Below are 22,393 nucleotides of genomic sequence, written 5' to 3'. Positions count from 1 at the left end.
ATGTATCCTCTGACACCCATGAAAGTTCTCAGCAAATTCCATTCATTTGCGAGCTACCTTGTCATGCAACAAAGTGTTGATCGTGCAGAAAGTCTGACCTCGATGTGACATGAGATGAATGGTCACAGAATCATCCAATGGGAGCCATAAATCACAACACAAAATTCCATGCTTATCTGAGCAGCTCAAAATGTCTTATTCTCTGTACTGATGCACTGGTCAGCGATGTACAGACAGACAGAATGACATCAGCTCGATTAAGGCTGACCCACATGTGTTTTCGTTCAAAGTCAGTTTGATTTGTAGAGTATGTTATGTGTATTAAATAATCTGATACTCAGGAGGGAAAGCAAGCTAGTGAAACAGTAAAAGCAGCCAGGCAGCAGTGGAGAACAGATGTGAAAAGAAATGCATGATGGCTGTGCAGCTCCTGGCTACATTCAGAGAGCACAGTGGGAGGGATGTTCGCAGGATTCACTTTTTTTTTTCCTACTGCAAATCTTTTCTGAAATAATTCACCTGACTTGGTATGAAAGCCGTGTTAGAAATCGCATCTGTTCAGCCCGCAGCCGACCACGTTTGTGCCTTTGTGATCCCGGGGTCCGCATTTTGTCAGAACCAACTCTTCTGACACACAATGAGGAGGATTTACATGCTGTGGCTGTTCTGTTGACAGAGGATTTATTGAAAAAACTCTTCTGTCCCCCCCCCGCAGAACAACAAATCCAATGAATCAACACACAACGCAAACAATTGGCCCATTTTCGGTATGTTTGTTATTACTTTTATTAATTATTATCATCGTCATCATCATCAACATTATTCTTCAAGTTTAGCTGTGTAACAAACTTTTTCTTGGCTGTCAAAATATGTTGTTGAAATATCATTTTTTTCATGAAATAAAACCTAAAAACAATAAACGTACAGAAGGTAGCAGAATAAAATACAACATGAGAAAAAAGAAAAGAAAAAAAAACTAAAAAAAAAAAAACAAAAATCAAAAATTTTCTATAAAAGCCATTCAACTGAATAGAGACAAAATTCTACTAAAATATATTGGTTAAATGTACATAGTTGATGTGTGTGTGTGTGATGTGTGTTCATGCACGTGTGTCTGTCTGACCATTAATAAACTGGCCTTTAGCTCCCTTGTCTCCCATGATTAACACTGTACATCCCATCATGTACACTCAATCCGTACCACTGCCGGTGTGTCTTTGTGTACGTGTGTATATGTGTGTGCATGTGTGTGTGTGTGTGTGTGTGTGTGTGTGTGTGTGTTGTCCCTTCCTTGGCAATAAGAACATAATAAATGGAGTGCAAGCAACAGCATAATTTTCTATAACACATTCTGACAGAGACAAAAAAACAAACACTTGTTAAGGCTCCCCCAATGTAAACGCTGATGTGAAATGCCATCAAACCTAAAACATACACTCTTATTGAAGTAAAACAAGGTCAAGTCATGTGTGTCCTGCAGAACCTCCTTTTAACCAAATCTGCCTATTATGAAAAATAAACGACAGGTGAAGTGATTCTATCAGTATTAACATCTATTCGGGTTTTAGATATACAGCATACTAACATGACTCATGGGATTTCAAGCGAGCAAATACACAAAAGTAGATATTTGGACAGGAAAGGCTTCTGCAGAGCACTTACAACAGTAAAAGTGTGCATTAGCAAAGTTTTTTTTTCTTAACAAGGCCGTGTGTTCTTTTAACTTTTAACTCAGAGGGAACAGGGGAACGATTTTCTTTCAAAAGCTAAACTATTGAAACATTTTGGCATCAGAGTTTGTCTCCAGCTCACTGAGAAATCCTCGAGTTGAGATGTATACCCAGATTTATCAGAAAAGGAAAAAAAAAGAAAGAAATCATTTGATCCTTTTCTTCTCATTTCACACACACACCTTTGTCCTACTGTTTCTTAGAAACCCCATGGAAATCTCTACCAAAGGAACTGAAGATCTTGTAAATGATGAAAATTCACATTGAATTTTTATCAGCTGTCCTGTTGGCAAATGAATAAACCTTAAATCTGAGAAAATCCATTTTGCTTCTAGCAAGGATTTTTTTTTCTTTTCTTTTGTTTAACTGCCGGTAACAACAAAAGCAGCTCCTGTCGGTTCTGAGTTGACCTCAGCTTTTTGGGTGCAACACGGTATGCCACAATCACCTAACTCCTTTTTAAAACCCCTTGACCAGTCTACCAACCGAGAATACCTTTATCAAAAGAAGGGATGCAGGAAAGATGAGTGGCAGAGGGGTAGGAGCAGGTGGAGAGAGAAAAAGAAAGAGATGGAGAGGTACGTTTCAAATTAGACGACATATGAGAAGTGACGTTGAAGGGAGGGGACAGAAAAGAGGGATTGATGGCTGCATAAACTAAACCGCTTTTTAACAGCCACTAAAAGCGTCATTTCATCCCATTGTCCCTCTGTTCATCCACCTTCCCGCCATCTATTCTTCAAAAGGCACCCATATATCCATCTCAGCAGGTATCCCTCAGTCCTTCCTTTTGTTCTGTCTTTCAGCAAAGCACCGATTCATCCTTTGCTCTTTTTCTTTGCTACATTTGTAAATGTAAACAGGTTCTATTATGCCAGCAGCCCCTTAAATGCAGAATAAGTAGGATTTGTTGCTTGCGGTCTGTAAACAACATTCAAGGTTGATCCCTCCTCCCCTGTAGCTTCCTCTTGGATGTGTGCTTACGATCCGGCACCTGGTTGCTACGTTTTTTTGCACCCTGTGCGCTGCTATTGGCTGTTGGCTACACACCCTCTGCCCGGAGGTTGACGCCCATTACATCATGAACTGATACAGGCCGAGGTCAGGGGTCTGCAGATACAGACACCACCACACACTTCTAGAAGTGCTGGTTTAGAAGGATTGTTTTCAGATAGATTGATTTTTGAAATCCTAGTCAGTCTGCCTTTAAGAGACGCCCATAACTAAAACAATTAAATAAAAAAAAAGAAGTAAATTCTACAAAACTTTACACATTAGCACAAGAGATTTCCGTGAGTTAAGACAACTGCAACATGTTTTATGAAATGGCTGATTCAGCAAATGCAAGAATGAAATGATTTCTAAAGCATCTAACTAATGCAGTTAATAAAGCCTTTGCTTGACAGGTGTGATATGGATAGTGGAGCCATACATGGTAAAGGTGCTAACTGAACCCCCCCCCCTAACACCAGAGTGAGATGTACGGTATGTCAGACACGAGGGTGGCACAGGTGAATGTGTGCTTTCACATCACGCTCCTAAATAGTTAGGCTGGTTTCTTTGCATTGAACTGCAGCAGTGAGAAGACTGTGATAAGCTAGACTGTCAGCTCAAATGTCAATACGTTGCTGCAATAGCTTGAAAAGGTTTTTTTTTTTTAGTGTTTTCATGAGACGTTCAGTTCAGTGCTGGTTTTTAGCATTTCAATAGAAACTGAAAAAGGGTTAGGTTTTGCTCTATATGCCTCAACATACAGAGTATACAGGATCTTTCAATGTAAAATGATGCTGTGAGGTAAATACTAGTGGTATTAACCTTCAAACAGCACTCCACATAAAAAGGGCGACGTGAGTCGGGGCCAACTTTATGCCCGTCCCACATTTATTTTAGGTTGTGAATCACTGTATCCCCGCAAACGGCTCAGTTGCAGTAAAAAGACATTTCAATAATCTCCATTTACCCCGTGTTGAGACCACAAGTGTGTCAAACGTGTTTTTTTACTGACACAGCAACAGATACACTCCCATTTTAACTATGCAGCCGTCTCACGGGCGAAACCGGGACATGAAGCAAACTTCACCAGTACGCAATGTAGGTTCATATGTTGTAGCAACGGCCCACATTTCTACACGAGTAGTTTGTTAAGTTTTATGTTCCCAAAATGCAAATGTTACTTTTTGGTAGTGTTTGTAATGAGTCTGCTCAGAACATGTGCCGGTTTGAGGTGGCTGTTAGATTTTGTGACACCAGCTGTGTTTTGCTTCAGTTTCACTTTTTGGCTTCCTGATATCTAAAATGAATCCGACTCCTTCGCTCCAAAACACACCGACTGCTCTGGTGAAAGTTATTACTATTTCATTTTGTGGAGTTTGTCACATTTTATAGTTTGTTGCCTTGCTTTCTTAAAATTTAAGCCAGAAAGAAATCATCTCACTGCTGGTTTCAAAATCAAATGAAATTCGATTTTTTTTTTTTAACAAAACCATCTTGACTTTACCTCCCACAAAACACCTTTACCATGATATGGACACTCTGGTGATATGACTGCATGCCATAATTCAGCTTCCATCTCCGAATAAACTTGGCATTAAGTTTCATACTTTCATACAGAAATGATGAGATATGTGTCAACATTTCTCCAAAGTCATGTGCACACATGCAAAAAGTTAAAGTTGGTTAACTGACTGACAGTTCACATAGCAACCGATTTCATTTTTTAAAGGCTCCTGTGGGTCTTTCTCACGGGTTAGGCTGAAATAAAATATCATAATGCATGACTCTGATAACTTGCATGGGAATTTATATAAAAGTCTGTTTGCCCAACTTCTGCCTGACATGACTCATAAGTTACAAGTTACTTTTTGACACAGATAAACACACCTTTTAGAAAAACTGTACAAGTTAGCAGGCACTAGGCGGAATATTTTTTCATTCATGTCTTTTGGATAAGCATAGAAAAATATCTTTTTTTTCCTCATTCTTTCATCCTTCCCGTCTTTTATTTTCTCTTGGCCTATTATTACTTCCTTCAAAAGGAGTCCCTTGGTGATTTTTTTGTTTGTATTTTTAGCAACTAAGGCAGCAAGGCTAGAGAAGTGATTCTCTTATTATAAAAATAAACAAGATGGCCACTGTGTTGCTCCGTTCTTACACATAGCGGGGACTCAAAGACCTGACTGTCACGACTCTTTCAATGATGTGAATTAACAATGAGAACTGTAAAATGTGGTTTAAAGAGAGACTCGGTTATGGTGGGTCTTTTTTCCACGAGTATGTTTAGAAGAACCCAACTGTGGGCAGTAAATGGTAGAAAAGTGGCATGACTTCACTGACACAAAATGTTTGTTTGTTTTTCAGTATTATTTCGGTCTGACGTGTAACAGTTCCCATCCAAGGAAAAGGCAACTCATTTAGCAGATTTTATAAGACGGTAACATGCTACGTAGAGGTAACCTACCAAACTCTCAGAAATATGAGATAGGCTGATAAAACACTGTAGGCAAGACACTCTGTACACTCAGAGCACAGTACAGAGCAAACATTTATACAGTTAACCCAAATTATTGATCCTTATGATAAATTTAAATTTAAGATTTATCTCCCTAAGTTCCTAAGTCTCTCTAAAAAACCATGTAACCTAACAACATGTGAAACACAAACAGAAAATAAAAAGTTACGTACTAAGACCATTTTGATCTGTTAACACATAAAGAACATGATAACATATATATAAGAGAAAAATATGTAACATGCTAAAACCTTTAGACCATCGAACATGTAAAAATGATGTGTCACATGCTATGAAACAGGTGGGTTGGTGTGCAACACGTGTGACCCCTGAGGACTGAAATACCGAGCGCAAGCCTTCATTATTTTACATCATTGTTTGGGGACGGACACATCCTTTGATCCTTACACACATAAAACGCAATTACACAAATGCACACATACACACAACCCCCTCTTTTTGCTGTACCATATCTGTTAGACAGCTGTTATCAATGTAACAAGTCTCCATAAGAACACAAATGACAAAATAGCTCGAAAAGAAAAAAAGAAAAAACTCAAATAGACTAATTTTTATAGTACCATTTCCTGCAAAAAAGCATTATTTGTCTTTACAAAATAACATATTATATATAGGAAAGTGTAGCAAATTGCATGTTTTGTACTATAACATCATCATAATTATTATTACCATTATTATTATTAATATAAATGTTAAGCAGGTTAATAGATGGTTGTTCTATTAGGCAGGCAGCCAGGCACGTAGCTAGTATCATGGCACGGAGGAAGGTAGAAAATAATGTCACTTGGTTCGATCCAAATGGATGAAGAGAACACTTCGGTCCGGAATTACTCCGGTTTAACCAGTTGAAACTGGTTTCAAGCAGTTCAAAAAAGTCACGGTCAAATCAAACCCAACCAGTCTCTCGCTTCGCAGCGGTGGTGATTTTGCATTGACACGTTCAAAGACAACAGGGCACGAGTGAAAGAAACCAATTGATCCTTTTTGTACCAAGGTAACACCAGCTGAACTGGACCAAACTGGTTTAACTCTGACCAGTTTCAAAGAGTCAAAATAAGTTTTGGTTTTGTATCCATATGCACAGCGGTGAAACAGTCATAAACATGCTCCAGACCAGAACAAAGTCGTTCTAACCAGATCAGATCTGGTTGTACCGAGATAAAACAGTCTGAATGATGCACCAGACTAGTTTGGACCAGCTCTGGGTTCAGGTTTTAGCATCGTGCATAACAGACCAGCTCAGTTCAGTTAAAGTGTTTTGCTTCTGGCATTTTCTTTTTTTGCTTTTGCTGTATGGTGGCTGTGCAAGTGCTGAGCTCCTCAGACTCATCCTAAATGAGAGCAGTCCAACTTTCAGTTGAGCTTCCAATCCTCTTATTCGGAAAGCACATCAAGTGGCTGTTTAATAAAGGTGATTTCAGCTGCATGTTGGACTCTGTTGTTGAAATTTTATTTTTTTTTTGCCACAGAGCTGTCAAGTGACCGTCACTCAACACAGGATTCAGGCTATTCCTCCAAACTGTCCCTGCAGCAGTTCAGCGGGATCCTACAATGATTTTTGACCATTTTGACAGCCGAGTGCTTCCAGCATAAGGATGTGTTCCATTTAGTGCCCAGGATAGGCCCATTTTGACATGAGCTAGCCTCCAGGAACGTGGAGGCATACAGCTTATTCATCCAATAAAACGCATTCTTCAAGGTTTGTGTGAGTCAAAGGCATCAGATTAATTACTCTCTGTGTTCTCGTCTAAGTTTTTAGATTCAGCAACAGTTGTGACCTCTGCGTTTTTTGTGATGTCATCACCGCTATCTGACACCATCTCGTCTCCCAATTCCTGGATTGTTGCGTCATGACTCTCTCCTCCTACCTCCTTTTCGACTTCTGTTTCATTGTCATTGGCATCATTGCCTGCAATTTCTTTTGCTTGGTTGTCAAGACTATCTCCTATGACATCACTGCTTTCATCTGTGACCTCACTGTGATCACCCTCATCTTTTCCCTCTGGCGTCACATTGTGACACTCGCGCTCCAACATCGCTGCAGCGTTCTGAATTATGCCGTCTTGCGCGTGACTCCTGTTTTGCGACGTTTTGTCTGTGTACCTGTGTAAGCCCCTCTGTATGTGCGTGGTGAAATCGTAGCGATCCACACACACGTGGAGGCAAAAACTGCATTGGTATGGTCCCTGGTCGCCGTGGCAACTCATATGCAGGGCATACATGACCTCGTCGAGGAAGTAGATCCCACAGTGGACGCAGCGGTTGGTCAGGTCATCCTGCGTGGCCACTTCCACCATGGTGCGGTTTGTTGGGACACTTGACCGACCTTTTATCAAATGATCCTTTTCTTCCTTTCCTATCTCCTCCCTCTGGTTCCCCCCATCTATCCTCTCCTCCTCCTCCTTTTCTCCTTTCCAGTTCTCCCTCAACCTCTCAGCCAGCGGCGACTCTTGTCTTCTCCTCTCTGCACCATTTGTCGACATGTGCGCATTTGCAGCACTCGTATCTCTCTGTCTTATTGCAAGATCCAAAGGAGCATCGTTTTCTAATGATGACGACGAGGAGGTCTGGGAATGAAGAGGAGGAGGAGGATAGTGAGGAGGTGCTGGAGGAGGCGGAAGAGGAGAGTAGGGAGAGGAGCAGTAAGGCACCGTGTAGCTTTGCTGATGATGCTGTACTGGAGTCACCATTGCACCAAGATAATGGGCGTTGTTTCCGAGGCTACCAGGGCTGCTTAGATTACTGATGCTACCAGGAACCCCAGAGGCTGCTGCCATCTTATACTTGGTCCAGAATCTGAGCCAATCCGACTCAGGGGTCAAATCGGGTGAGAGGGTTAATGGTAGGGGTAAGGAGAAAAGGGGATACTGATACTTTTCAATGGGTGAACCAGGAGGCGAATAACTAGACGGCTTTGATGGACGCATATACTTTTCAATCGGACTACCTCTTTCAGATCCCCCCCCTCCTTTACCTCCCTCTACTTTTGATATTATCCCTCCCTCAACGATGCCCCCGTTGCCCTCGGCTACCATTGAGGAGGGGGGATGCGAAGGGAGGAGCAGAGGAGGCATGCGTCGGTGGATCTCCAATGTTTGATTGGCTAGGAAGGCTTGAGTGGATCGGGGCGAGCGGGAGCGAGGGGAAGGCTGCTGGTTTTTGATGGAGCTTCTGTCGGACTCCTCTCCGTTCATACGCTCCTCGCTGGTGATGCGTTGTTGCTTGGGGGCTGGAGTCTCAGATGACAGCGAATCTGGGTTGAGGCGTTTTCGGGTTCGTCGTCGGATGATTTGTTCTCCGTTGTTCTGCTTTATGATGTTTAGAGGTCTGGGCGTCTGAAAGGAAACAAAGACAAATATGGAAAAAGAGGATTAGTAAACTTTTAGTCATAAATGTAGTCATAATTCATCTTCATGTTTATCATCACATGACTGATATGGATTTTCTCATAAATTATTTAAAGCTCTAAGGATACATAATCCAGCATTACTTGACTGTAATGAAATTAATTGCATTTAAAAAAAAAAAGAGGTTAAATTAGTTGAGTTTTAATTAGCCTATGACCAATTAACTGCCTGTTGGAACATAAAACCATTCGACACTACAACTTTACCTGCTTTATCTCAATAAATGTAAAGTAGGACTGATATAATGTTTTTGTTTTGGCTTTTTCAGTAAAACCTTCAATAATTAACTATGGCTAAAGAAACCCTTCACATCCTGTCCTCTTAAGACTGTGTTATTTGCCCTTACCACAAGGGGGAGCGCTTACATCTGATGTAAATGGAGTTTGCACTCAAGACTCTACTCTTTCACTTCACCGTGAGCATACGCCTTTATTAACATTTGAACTATCATCACATAATCCTCCGCACTAAAAGTACAGCAAACTACACAAGTAATGACAGAAACAGATGTTATGAGCCGTAAAGAAAGTCGATGTTTGGGTTAAAAAGAATTACCAAGAATAAAAACTGTTCAATAACATCGAAAACACAATCTCCGTAGGACGTATTCAGTTTCCCACCGGCATTAATAAAGTACTTGATGATTGATGAAACCTTTTTAAAGTTTTATTCCTGAATACATGCCAAGAAAAAAAAATCAAAACAGTCAAAAACATTTCCAGACAAATTAGTGTTAATATTCTCTTTCCTGGAAGTAAAATAAACTGTACAGTTTAAAGTGTCGTTTAAAGTGTTTACACTTCATCTCTAAAGTAATGACTTGCTATCCTTTTTTAAGATTGAAGAACCGGCTTCATTGACGTCTGCTGTCTAAATACACATGATAAATGGTGACCCCTGCACAACATTAACTGAAAACAGTCAAATTCAACTGGAAGAAAGAGATTTTCAAGAATGAAATAACTTTTAGTTTATTCAACTTTACACTGCGTAGGCTGAATTCATTAGACTTCCTGTGCAATGAGAATATAAGTGACAGCAAAGTGCCTTGTTATTGTACACATGTATGTCTTTAGAAATCGCTTGCTGTGTCTGCGTAAAGCAGACATAGACAATGTATGGAGATGAAAACCAATCAGAGAAAGATGAATAGCGATGGACCAAGCAAGAAGAGATAGACAGTGAGATATTGGTGGAACATGGATGAATGAAAGAGGTGTTTTAGTGGATGAGAAGCAGAAAGGCCTCCTATTTAAAGAAAAAAAGCAATAAACCTCTCATGCTTTTGTGATGAATTCTACGTCTATGCTGGGATCCCTGAGAATGATTTATCCCTCTGGGTATGTGGGTACCTGCGTGGATAGCCCTGTGTCTGTGAATGACAATGTGTGTCTAAAGGTTTGTGTGTAAAAGCATGCCTCTGGGTGTGTGTGGGCAAAAACAGTGTCATTGTCATTGTGGGGTGTATCAGTCATTGTAGAGCACCAACCCAGCATCCATTTTAGACACCAGGATGATTACAGGACTCTACAGCGTTAACACTGACAACATTATGTCAGTCCAATCGTTGACATTGCATCTTATTCTTTATGGTCCTCTGGTTTTGTGGTTTCTTGCTAAAGAGGAGTGAGCAGAATAAGAGAAGGAAAGACAAGAGTAGAGGGGAGACGAGAAATGAAAGAGTTGAGATAAATGAGAAGGGGGATAAGAGTAATATATGTTGAACACATGAGGTAGAGGACATGAAATGAATAGGTAAAGAAAAGGGAGGGAGGGACAGGAGTAAATACAGGAGGAGAATGACTGAGGGGGGAAAAAAAGGGAAAAAGCAAAGAAATGGCGACCCCTGTGATGGAAACAATTCAAAGCGGTGTCCCACTTCCACACTGCATACTAATTCGAGGCAGGATTTGATCTGTTCACACTGGAAATGTGAGAACATGAGGGCAGGAAATGGAGGAGGAACTGTGGATGGTGAGGAAACACCTTAGAAAACCATATACTATATTTGTTAAGAGGCATTTTAATGTTGCAGCTTAAATGACATAATAGTTCATACTTCATGCAGTTAGTATGCAGTGTGGTTTCTTGACCTAACTTGCTCTGTTTCTTCTCTTTTATCGTCTCTTTCTCCCTTTCTCTCTGTCTTTTGCTCTTTGTCTCTGCTTTGTCATTAAGTTGAACATGTTTTGCCCGAGCCTTCCCCTCATTGGTCTGCCTCTGAATGTCCTCCTCCTCGTTACCTTCCTACTTTATATTCAGGCGTCTTCACTGGGTGTTTAAATTACATGATGTTGGATGTGTTTCAGAAATAGATCTCTTTCTGGAATCCAACCAACTCCTTTTAACTCGCTCAAGAATTGACTTATTTATTTATTCATTTCATTTATACTGCATATTTTGCAGTTAGTCTAATTAATTGGAAATGTACATAAAACGTGAGATGCTCATCATTCACAGCAAGACACTCAAACTACCACACACACACACACAATACGTGTAATGTTGTATTCCTTTATGGTTGCGGGGTTGGTGTGATAGAATACCAGGGCTGAGTTACTGCTCATACACATAATTCTTGCTCTCTCTATCCGTCTTTCCATCTCTTCTTGGATGTCCTGTCTGCATTTTCACCTAATCTCTCTGCCTCCCCTCCACCTCTCACTCTTTATACACAGCCTCCCCCTTTATTATCTCTGTCCTCACTCTTTACCTTAATCTCCATGTTCTTTGTCTTCCTCCCTTTTCCTTGTTTTTCTTTCCCCCTCCCTTCATGTCTACATTTTTCTCCCTCTTTATTCATAACTCTCCCTCACCCTCTCTCACTCTGAAGTGTTTTACTAGCTGCTATCCTCTCTAATAATGTGTGTAGAGCGTATAAAACTTTTATTATGGGATATAAAATACGGTTGTCATGAAGATTGTCAAGAGAAGAGGGGGCCGGGACGTGATTGGAGCAGCAGATGAGATGAACGGGTTGCACCGGGGAAAAGTGCAGGGGCAGGAAGGAGTAAACCGCTATAGCTTGTCATTCTCTAAAAGGTCTTTAAAGCTCCATTTGATAATTGCGGCACAGTGCTCTGGGTTGTAACACAGTCAACCCCTTGATGCATTTATTACCACTGTGATTTATTACAGCGAAACTATTTGGTTCACTTTGAAATTTTTACAAGCTGAGCTTAAAAAGCCTGTACGTGAACATGAATCTGGCATATATATGTGTTGAAGCCCTGAAGGCTTGTTTGACTAATGCTCATATTTGTAAACCTGCAAGTTAAATAGGAATATTCAAGGGTGAAATTAGCGCAAATTCCATAAAAATATATCTGAGGTGAGGAGGCTCAATATTCTGACGTCAACTGAATTCCAAGCTGGCTCTTTATCTCATCTGTAATTCATACAATCTAATTAAATTTGGGATTTCCATAGACTTTCCCCGGGCTTAGATGGTAAAGTTGATTGATTCCATCATATTTCTCACTCCATGGAACTGGCTCGCCGTGACTGCTGAAATGGTCTGTAACTCGCAGCACCCACCAAATCAAATATACTTTATCCACAATATTACTTTCACAGCAGGATTCACAGGATGTATACAAGAACTTTAACTGCAGCATGCACCATTTCATTTGCGTCCTATGCTAATCGTCCAGGCAGGAGGAATGATAATTAGTGGTCAAAACCACCCGGTAGATGTACTAAAACACAGCACACAGTCTATAAAATAGTCTAAAATACTGGGTTCCTGATCCAGTACAACCTTTATGAGTGAGCACATGTAGGTCTCCTATGAGTGGACTGGAGTTCAACACTGCAAATTAAGTTTTGGACGATGATACACCTGAGTTTCAGCTCTCATGTAGGTATTATTTTCACTCTCCTTTCTGTCTCCATACATTTAAAGTGTTTTTTTGAAATTTTAAGCTCCCCTCTTGTCTCTCTTCTAATTAGTTTGAAATGAAATTCAAAGCAAGGGGATTACAAACAGAAGATTACACAGAAACGTAATTCACCGCAACTACTACGACTATTTCTATTCATCTCTACAACTCCACAGTCTGGTCTTCTTCATGCACCTGGACATGTCTGTGTATGACTCACCGAATGTAGTTTTTGGTATAAACCACATGCGTTGCAGACGTAGCCTCCGTTAGCGTTCTTCCTCCACAGCGACGTCTTGGTGGTCAGACAATTTGCACAGAAAACCCCGCTGCCTCTGCGCCGCTGCAAATAAAGAAGCACAGACACAATTAGAAAGTTAAAAAGTTTAAAAAATATGGATTGATGAAGAAACTTTGGGAGGATGAGAAAGATGCAAAGTCATGGAGAGAAAAGGAGACAAAAAATGTTGACTTAGGGTTTGATACATTTTTCATTTTCACACCACTTAAGAACAATGACTTGGTTGTAAGGTTAGGAGAGAGAAAACAGATTGTCTTGGTGGCAGGGAGATGATGTGCTCTCATTTATCATGCCTAATGGGAAATCCTATTGAAAGAACAATGCTCTCCCCTACACTGATTTTCTCTGAGTAGAACAAGGTTAATAAAAACACCAAAGTATACTTGAATGAAAAGAAAATGATCTAGTCGAGCTGAATAAATTGTGTGTGTTTTAAATATGTGAGTATGTGTCTCTGAGAGAGATCTCTTGTCGGAGAGATGTGAGATATTGCTGTAATTTTGTTCAAGCACTACTCGACAGACGTGGAAAGCGATGAGTTATGTTTTCACCTTGTAGCATAAAGTGTTTTAGTGTTTATCTGAACTGCAGGAAGTACTTTACAGGCGAGTGTTTGACTTTTACTGTATTAGTATGCACTTTCTCACACACACACACACACACACACACACACACACACACACACACACACCTCTGCACTTCATGGAGCGGTGGTGCATAGAAAAGTAGTGTATGCAAGGAAGGGGGTGGGGTGGGGGTGGGGTGAAAAGGCCAATTGTCACAGCAACGTGCTCCATCACAGTAATGAGCCAATCACAACGTTTCTCCATCCCATTAAGTCTTTGGCCCCATTCACCACCCTTTATGACCCTGAGAGGACAGCATACCTCATCTTTCTCCACCATGACCGTCTATGTGTCTCTCTACCTGTCTGTCTATCCAACCATTTCATTCTCCCGCTTTTATCTCAGCACTGTCGCTCATCCAGTCCTCATTTTCTTGCCTTAATCTTCCCAATCCAGACTCCTCTTGGGTTCTCAGTTTTAGTTTACTTTAGTTTTAGATTGTTGTCAGGGTGTTTTACGGATTTAAATATCAGTAACTGCAGCATGTAATTCTTCTTTTCCCTGTGTGTTACATGTATTTCTGTCTCTAACTCCTCACAGTAGCTCCATCATACCTCATTGATGGGCTGTGTCAGGGAAAGTCTGCATATTCTATGTGCCTATGGCTTACTAAAATCCATAACACACATTCTTTGTGTCTTCCCCCTTCCATCTCCCTTGTTTTCTCATTGTTATCCCCCAATCTGTTTCTCCCTCTCCTTCTATCATGGACTTTGTGTCCACTGGGAGCTTCTCCTTTCAGTGCTGGCTTCTTGTTGTTTTATGTACATGACAGTGCTGAGAGCTTAGCATATTTTTTTTTTCAGAGCACCCAGTATTAGAAGTTAAAAACATTTCAACTTCTCACAAAAGAGTGCTGCACTTCAGTCAAGCTTTCTATAGTCTCAGAGCTACAGATGGAGCCACTAGCAGCACTTCCACCGAGCATCTGTTTTGTGCTGCCGGCTAAAAGCGGAAGAGCCCAGTGGGCACAGCACTGCTCAGTTTATTTTTGCAATCTAGTGTATGGCAAGGATCACAGCACAATTAAACACTTTACATTTCTCTGGGAACACAGACATGCACATACGTTTATCGCCTGAGCCACACAGTCACGGATACATACGAGCATATAATTTGTCAGTTTGGTGTAGCTCTGGAACTGTGAGAGCATAGTGTTTACTAAACCTAATAGCAAATGTCAGATGGAACATTTAAAGCAACATTTGTTGTGTTGTGCACAGTTACATGGAAATGAAGTCCTCTTAAAGGACCGGTGTATGGATTTTGTGACATCTAGTGGAGCAGTTGCTGACTGCAAGCCGCTCACCCCGCCCTCTCATCGCTAGCTTGAAGCAATGACGGTATAAAGAATGGACAGAGCCTGAGGGACGTCACCTACAGGTTTACGAAGCGATGTTTTGAAGCCAAGAAAAAAGCAGCACTAGTCGGCACCATGTTGGATGTACTGCTTCTTTCACCTCCTGGCTAATCTAAAAAATTGGCAAAGATGTGGATCATCGGCAGACCTGAGGCGGGACAAATGATGCCTGGGTGCTTGAATAAGCCATCTGTAACGGGACTTGCCTGTCAATCAAGCCGCAATGCTGTTAATTATGTTAAACTACGGGGCGGTGGTTAGCTCAGTTGGTAGAGCAGCCACCCCGTGTGCGAAAGCTCAGTCCTTGCTGCGGAAGCCCAGGGTTCGAATCCAACCTGTGGCTCTTTCCCACATGTCATTCCCCATCTCACTCTCCCACATTTCCTGTCACTCTTCAGCTGTCTCTATCAAAATAAAGCTTGAAAAGGTCAAAAAATAATCTAAAAAAAAAAGTTATGCAAAACTTTAAGCCTTAATATTATTTGAAAGGGTGAGTTAAAAATAAATAAAATAAATAAAAATAAAAATCACCCTCAGTACAGTTAAACGGTGAAATTAGCTATAGAGACCAAAACTGTTTTTTGAACCAGGCTGTAAACATGTTTTTTTCTGCTGTGAAGTTGGACATTTTAACATGGGGACTTATGAAGACTGACTCACTTCTGCAGCATGCCTCAAGTGGTTGCTTGAGGAATTACAATTTTTAGCACTTTAAGCACTTTAGGCTTCATTTCCAGAACCGAAGGTTGCTGTTGACTTGAGGGATAAACTATGGTGCCTGCTAAATGGGCAAAAAGGCGAAAGGGCCTATTTAGTGCCAGTGTTTAGTTTATCTTCGCTGGGCTACTGTAGAAACGTGGAGATTCAACATGGCAGATTCCCGTGTTGTCTGTAGATATTAAAGGTTCATTGTAAGGTAACAAAAATATAACGATTCTTACTTTCACGTGATTATACACAAAGAAAACATTATTGATTTATGCCATATTGTGTATATAGAGCCCTCTAAATTTTACACACTGGACCTTTAAGGGAGAAAAAAAAAATTAAAAATTATATGACCATCAAAATAGCAGCCGATCAGGAACTTATTAAACATCTGTACTAGACAGTGTTTAAAGATTAACCATCAAATTCTACTGCCAATGAAAAGTGGTTTAATAGCTCTTTTGTTTCCCTGCTGTAATTTTAGCTCATAAACAGGCATTTACGATGACATTTTTCATACTGTCTGGATTGGACTAGAAAATCAAACTTTTGGATTGTTCAAAGATTTACTACAATGGCACACCGTGGATGTGTTTATTTATACTGGAAAAACTTTGTCTCTCCATCTCAAAATGTGAATAATAAAACATCCTGTTTCCCATAATGTTGCATATAATAAACACTTGAGCTAATATTAGAGTCTTTATGGTACATGTGTTTTGGTCCATCTGACATCAGAACACTTACATGATCAAATCCTCCCAGTGGCATACTGAGCCAGAGTCAGCGTGTGTGTGCCTGCCTATGTGCGTATGTTGCACACACCATACGGTCACCACATGTAGAAAGAGACAGAGCCAGGTGATTGATTGATGTACGCTTCCTGTGTGTGTGTGTGTGTGCATGGGTGTGTATGTGTGTGCGTATGTCTAGCGTTGCAAGCCAAACACTGCATCTGTCATCAGAATTCAGTTTCCCTCCGAGCGCCCAAATCACTCACATATGGCCCCACAGCTGCCCCTCATCGCAACACACACACACACCACACACACACACACACACACACACACACACACACACACACACACACACACACCTGAAAATATTTGCTTCCACTGGCTAATGAAGGCATGCAAGATTTGGATGAGAGGCCTCAATCCAAGAAGAGTGTGTGTGTGTGTGTGTGTGTGTGTGCGCGTTGGAGGGAACCTTGGCTACTACAAAACCACGGTACAAGTATAGCACAGTGCGTGTGTGTGTGCTTGTGCGTGCATGTCTGTTTGAGGGAGAGGTTCAAGTGTCAATTACACAGAAAAGTGCAGAAATAGCCCCCACCACCTTCCAAAATGCACACATGCGCGCACACACACACACTCATAGACACATACAAAATTGGCTCATGATCTCTTACTTCCTTTTCAATCATCAGCTGGTTGGCTTGACATGTGTGGAAATGTGTGTCCACACACACACACTATATTTACATACTTTAACACAGGTTTTAGTGGGAGCACTTGGTGACTTTGTAACTATTTGTTTGCTGTTTTGGTGTGTGTTTTACAGAAAGTGTGTGTACCGGTGCGTGTTCTTCTGATTGATTACTGATACCTGGCCTCTCCCACTCACCTCAGCTTGCAGAGGAGGGCTGCAGGTAATTAGAACTCAGGGTCCTAATGACATCTATTTATCTGCGGCCTATGATACCGTTCAATTAGCACCACCAACAACGCCCTCTGACACACACACACGCACGCACGCGCAGCGCTTGCATGTAGAAGCGCACACCCCAACACATTCATTAGTCAAGGAAATTAAAAGTCTTCATCAACTTCCTCCTAATCATGCGAACAAATAAACTTTAAAGTTGATGTTTAGATACAAAGTTAAGTTTCTTAAGTAGGATGTGTATGTTGAGTAACCAACATAAACACACACTATTATCCCCAGGCCTTATCCTGAGTAATTCCCTGTCAGGTGTCCATTTTGAATTGTATTATTAAAAACACTCATGTGGATTGAGCACTCACACATGTAGATATAAGACAGATCATTTAATCTCCTGATGAAAAGATCAATGAGTGTATATCAAAAATATAACTGACAAGTTGACAGTATTTGCAGAGTTTATTGGCCTCGCAGTGCTCATGAAAAGGCGGGCAGAAATTAAGAGTACAATCTATTCGTGGCGGCCGCACATAAAATAGCATTTATTGGTTTAATAACTTTCACAATCAGTGTGGTCAGTCTCTCTGCTCTAATGCACAATCAGCTCGAACAGAGAGCTTTCCTCCCTCGTGGCGGCAGATTTAATGAAAGAATGCATAAAAGAGGCTACACAACCTGACTGTTTGTTTGTTTGGGAAAATAAGCCTAATTTTATATTACATGTATTTCTCCCTCCCGTGTTTGTGAACAACTCCAATACTCAAATTTTAATATTGTTTTTAGACTTTTATGGCTTTGCATCGCTACGCCAACTTTCCATTTAACAGGTTAAAGTCATTTCTACCCTTTAAAATCCAAGCAGAAGTTATGAGCTGTTTCTCAGTGACTTTTTCGTGACTATGCTCATAAAACCGACTAATAAATTAGAACTTCATTCTGCAGAATCAGATTTTTATTCAACATCAAAACATATGGTGTAACCACACAGTGGCTGAACCCCTTCAGCTGTGGCTTTGAGTCCACTCTGAGTTTCTCCTGAAGCCATAAATTTACAGATGTTATACAAACTGTTTACATAGCATGGTCTTGTGGATGTTTCTGGAAGAGCTGGCTGAAATAGATAAGCATCCACTGGTTTAGGGTTCTGTAACATCGAGTCCCCAAAATGTATTTTGGCTTCCATCTGCAACCAATATGCAGCGGCATCTCTTAACTCTGGTTTACTTGAAATAATCTAGTGAGAGTAGTGGCGTACACGGGAGCTGCTGTGTTTCAAACGTTCAAAGTTAGTTCTTACTCGGCCAGCTTATCGAAATATCTCGTTGTCAAGGACTTCCAGAGTAAGATCCAGTAATTTGTACCACCGTTTGCATTGAGTTTTCACCACTTTTCAAAAGCAGGGTCACATTTTTCTAATGGTGTAAATCTCTTTTCATTTTGCACACAGCAAACACAGAGAGAGAGAGAGAGAGAGAGAGAGAGAGAGAGAGAGTGTGTGAGAAGAGAATAAAGAAATAGGTTGAGGCGCCCTGCGGTCTAAAATATATTTAAAACGAGGGCTTTCTAAACAAAGTCTTTCAAAATGAAATTACATTTAATTCACTTACAGAGTAAGTCAGCCCTGCTTTTAACGCACACAGACACAGAGACACACACACACTTACACACCTACCCACTTACATTGATACACACACTGACTTGCATTAAATCAGCGATTATTTAATCAAGCTAGAAGACTAGCTGGAGGAATTAACTAAATTCCATACTGCCAAGTCCAATATCCTATACACTGGATCAGTCTCTCGCACTCTCTTTGTAATGCACGTGTACACACACACACACACACACACACACACACACACACACACAGATGTATAAAAAATAAAAAACAGGAGGGAAGAAAGGAAGAAATAGACCTGAGCACAAGGATACATGGATAGTTTCAGATAAAGATTCACCAAATTAATCCTCTCAACACGCACACACACCCACACACAGAGAAGCATCTGGGACCAATCTAACGGAGACCCCCCACTAAAAGTGCTATTTGTGTGTGTGTGTGTGTGTGTGTGTGTGTGTGTGTGTGTGCCTTTTTTTGTGTAGGTCTGTGTACGTGTTGCGCATATGGCTGCAGAAGTCCATCAGTGTGGTTTACTCTCAGACTACTGTGTACATTTAAATCACTTGTCCTAATAGAATAATTAGGTTTGAGTTGAATTTATTTAAGCTGAACTGACTCTTACTGCTGAACTGACATTTATTCTTATTCAACGAGGAGACAAAACACGCAACAACACAAAAATAATTATATTAACCTATAAATAGTAGCATGTATTGAGACGCAGAGATGCAAATGGTTACAGAGGCACTCAAACCACTAAACAGGCTGGTTTAAGATTGTTAGAATTAGCGGGGGAAATTTAAACACTGTGATATTTGAGAAAAAAATAATTAGGAACTGAACCTCTGATTTATTTTAAGCTGAGAACAGCTCTGTTTTTCAGTTGGAAAAATGGACACAGTCCAGCTACGACCTGCAATGGAGGCTGTATTTCCTGCTGATTATCTACTCAGATGACATTACCAGTGAGGCGGGGAGAAACAAGTACAGCAGAAAACTTCCCAAAAAAAAAAATGCCCTGCCTATGGTAACTCTGTGAAGGGGTGCAACCAAACGACTAATTATCCCTTCAGGAATCAACAGACATTAAAAAAAAGGATAATGATAACATACTGTAGCAAAACAAAGCTGTGTTTCTAAGCCTGCAGAATCCTCCCGCTGGATTCTCAATGATAAAGCTGAACGTCACTATCAGCTATCAAGTTTTGCAGGCGGACGTCAACACTATATCACAAAACGTCACATGGATTTCTGTGGCAAGACCATGTGTAAACAAAGGATAAAAGCTTGGAAAGGCACTCGGCAGAGAGGAAACTGCTGCTAGAAGGGAAATGGTCAATCTGCGTCCTAACACAGCACCTACTGCCCGATCACACGGAGCATGACCTTCAGCTCAGTGTGCGTCTGCTCCGAGCTCCCCTCTGCACGCCGCCCGCAGCTCTCCTCTAACAGTCTGCTCCAGCAGCTCCTGCACACTCCCGGTATCAACGATATCAGTGCAGCACATTCAGCAGTATCTCCCCTCTTTAGAGGCCGTGGTGACAGAAGTTGAAGAAAATCAAGTTTCAGGACAAAAAAAAAAAAAAAAAACCTGAGCGATGATATGAGACTGTTTAAAAACCAAGGCTGACGGTTAGGAGCAATCACAAACGAGGCTCGCTGAATAAGATCCATCCTCAGACATTAGTTATGCAGAATGAGCAGCAGGCTGAGGAGCTGGAAGGTTCATGTGCTGCGTTAAGATGCTGGATTTGTAGTCATCTACTGCAATAACACTGGCGAGGTTATTATTCTGAATAAATGCCGTACAACGATGATGCAACAGCGTTTGAGGCAAAGCCTAGAACTGACAGCGGGAATGTATACTGACTGAAAAGTTTTCTTTAAACAAGTATAGCTCTCTTTGTACAACATAAAACAGGTCAAGGTGAACTTAAATAATCAAACTTATTAACATTTGCCACCTTGTATATATATAAAATAAATGATAGGCCATATCTTTACAAGAGTCTCCGTTTCACTTCTGCCAAGATAATCAGGAGTAATGACCCCTTTATCCCTCCTGCCTTAGGCCTCTACGTGACAGTATAAGGAGGAAGAAAGTGATGATCGCTTGTCATTGATTGGTGTTGATGGCCGTGGAGACCGTGATAATGATGACCGTGGTAATTTGTCTTATCCTGCTGGCCTGAAACTCTGCATCAACACCCCATATTGGTGGCTGTCAGATGTTATTCCTCTTAGTCTTTCAGTTTTATGCAAGTGACTTATAACAGCAAAGCCGATTGCCCGGTGGGACAAAATAAAGTTGAAGCTGTAACTTGATAAGTGTGTTATGTGCTGGGTGGTGATAACAGTTTGTGCAATGAGAATATTGTAAATATATAGTTGCAGCTCCTCCATAAATATATTAAAAATAAAATAAAAACAATGATAGTCTCTGCACAGCAGAGGGGCTGCATAAGACAGCAGAAGACACGACAACCCAGATCCTTTGTTAATAAGATACAACACACACACACATGCACGTACACACAGACACACGTGCACACACATGCACGCTCAGCTCTTTGTGAGAGTGAAATAGAAGGTGTCAGCTTCCACAACAGCCCTGTCATTCTGGCTGTGTGTCTACCTATATGTGCGTGTGTGCGTGTGTGTGTGTGTGCGCGCAGAAGAGTTAGGCTCCAAGAGTGTCAGCTGAGTGTCTAAAGAAAAGCAGCAGAAAACACCGGAACAAGATGACATCACCATGACACACACACATCACTACTTGGCACAAAAGGAGAGTGAGGTCAATCTCTTTCTCTCACACACACACACGCGCACACACACACACACACACACACACACACACACACACACACACACACACACACACACACACACACACAGATGTGGCCCACTTCCCTCCTTTCAACCTCCTTTCATTCTTTCACCCATTGCTATCACTCTTTTCCGGCCCCTTTTTTCCTCTCTCTGACATGGGCTTTTCATCCGTCCTGCACTTGGTTCATACAGTAGTCGCTACCTTTTGTTGCAGAGTGAGAGTCTCAGTTTCTGTGCAGAAAATGTGCACAAACACAAACAGGGCAGCACTTAAGCAAAATCCCATTTTCATTGATCTAATTTTGATAAACGATCGCAATTGTATCGACTTTGCAGTTATGGGTTCTGGGTAAAAGCCTGATAACCAGTGAACTGTGTGTGTGTGTGAGTGAGAGTATGTGTATGTGTGTGTGTGTGCAGGAGAAGCACATTAGCAAACAGAGAAAAAAGGAAATCGTTCCACGGTGATCTAATTTTGATAAACAGCCTCGATGCATGCAGACTCGGAGTTTATGGACCTGGAGACCACGGTTGTGTATGTGTGCGCTTTTGTACTGGTGTGTGTGCAGAAATGTGCGTCTATGTGTCGCTTTCTGTGTGTTCGTACCTGTACTACTGATATCCAGTTACGTGAGGTTTGTGTTTATCAAGCAACCGATTCTATAAAGATAAAAACGGATCATTTTGATAAAAGAGCATGAGATATACTGTGTGTGTGTGTGTGTGTGTGTGTGTG

The 22,393-nt window shown here is 41.1% G+C and overlaps 1 protein-coding gene across 5 annotated transcripts in view; it reads right to left on the bottom strand.

Moving 5' to 3' along the window:
• Positions 1 to 770: 770 nt before the first annotated feature.
• trps1 (trichorhinophalangeal syndrome I) overlaps positions 771 to 22,393 on the bottom strand; it is a 116,749-nt gene continuing 95,126 nt past the window's right edge. For all 5 annotated transcript variants that reach the window (XM_019254815.2, XM_019254814.2, XM_019254816.2 and 2 more), the window contains exons 10-11: positions 12,768 to 12,890; positions 771 to 8,594 (exon numbers count right to left, since the gene is read on the bottom strand). In XM_019254815.2, coding sequence (XP_019110360.1) covers positions 6,984 to 8,594; positions 12,768 to 12,890 — 1,734 coding nt within the window. In that variant the 3' untranslated portion in view covers positions 771 to 6,983. The remainder of the gene's footprint in view (positions 8,595 to 12,767; positions 12,891 to 22,393) is intronic.

This window comes from Larimichthys crocea, chromosome XIII (assembly GCF_000972845.2).
Source record: "Larimichthys crocea isolate SSNF chromosome XIII, L_crocea_2.0, whole genome shotgun sequence".
NCBI classification, from domain to species: Eukaryota; Metazoa; Chordata; class Actinopteri; family Sciaenidae; genus Larimichthys; species Larimichthys crocea.
The sequence above is the reverse complement of the archived record's forward strand: the minus strand, read 5'-3'. Positions and strand labels throughout refer to the sequence as shown.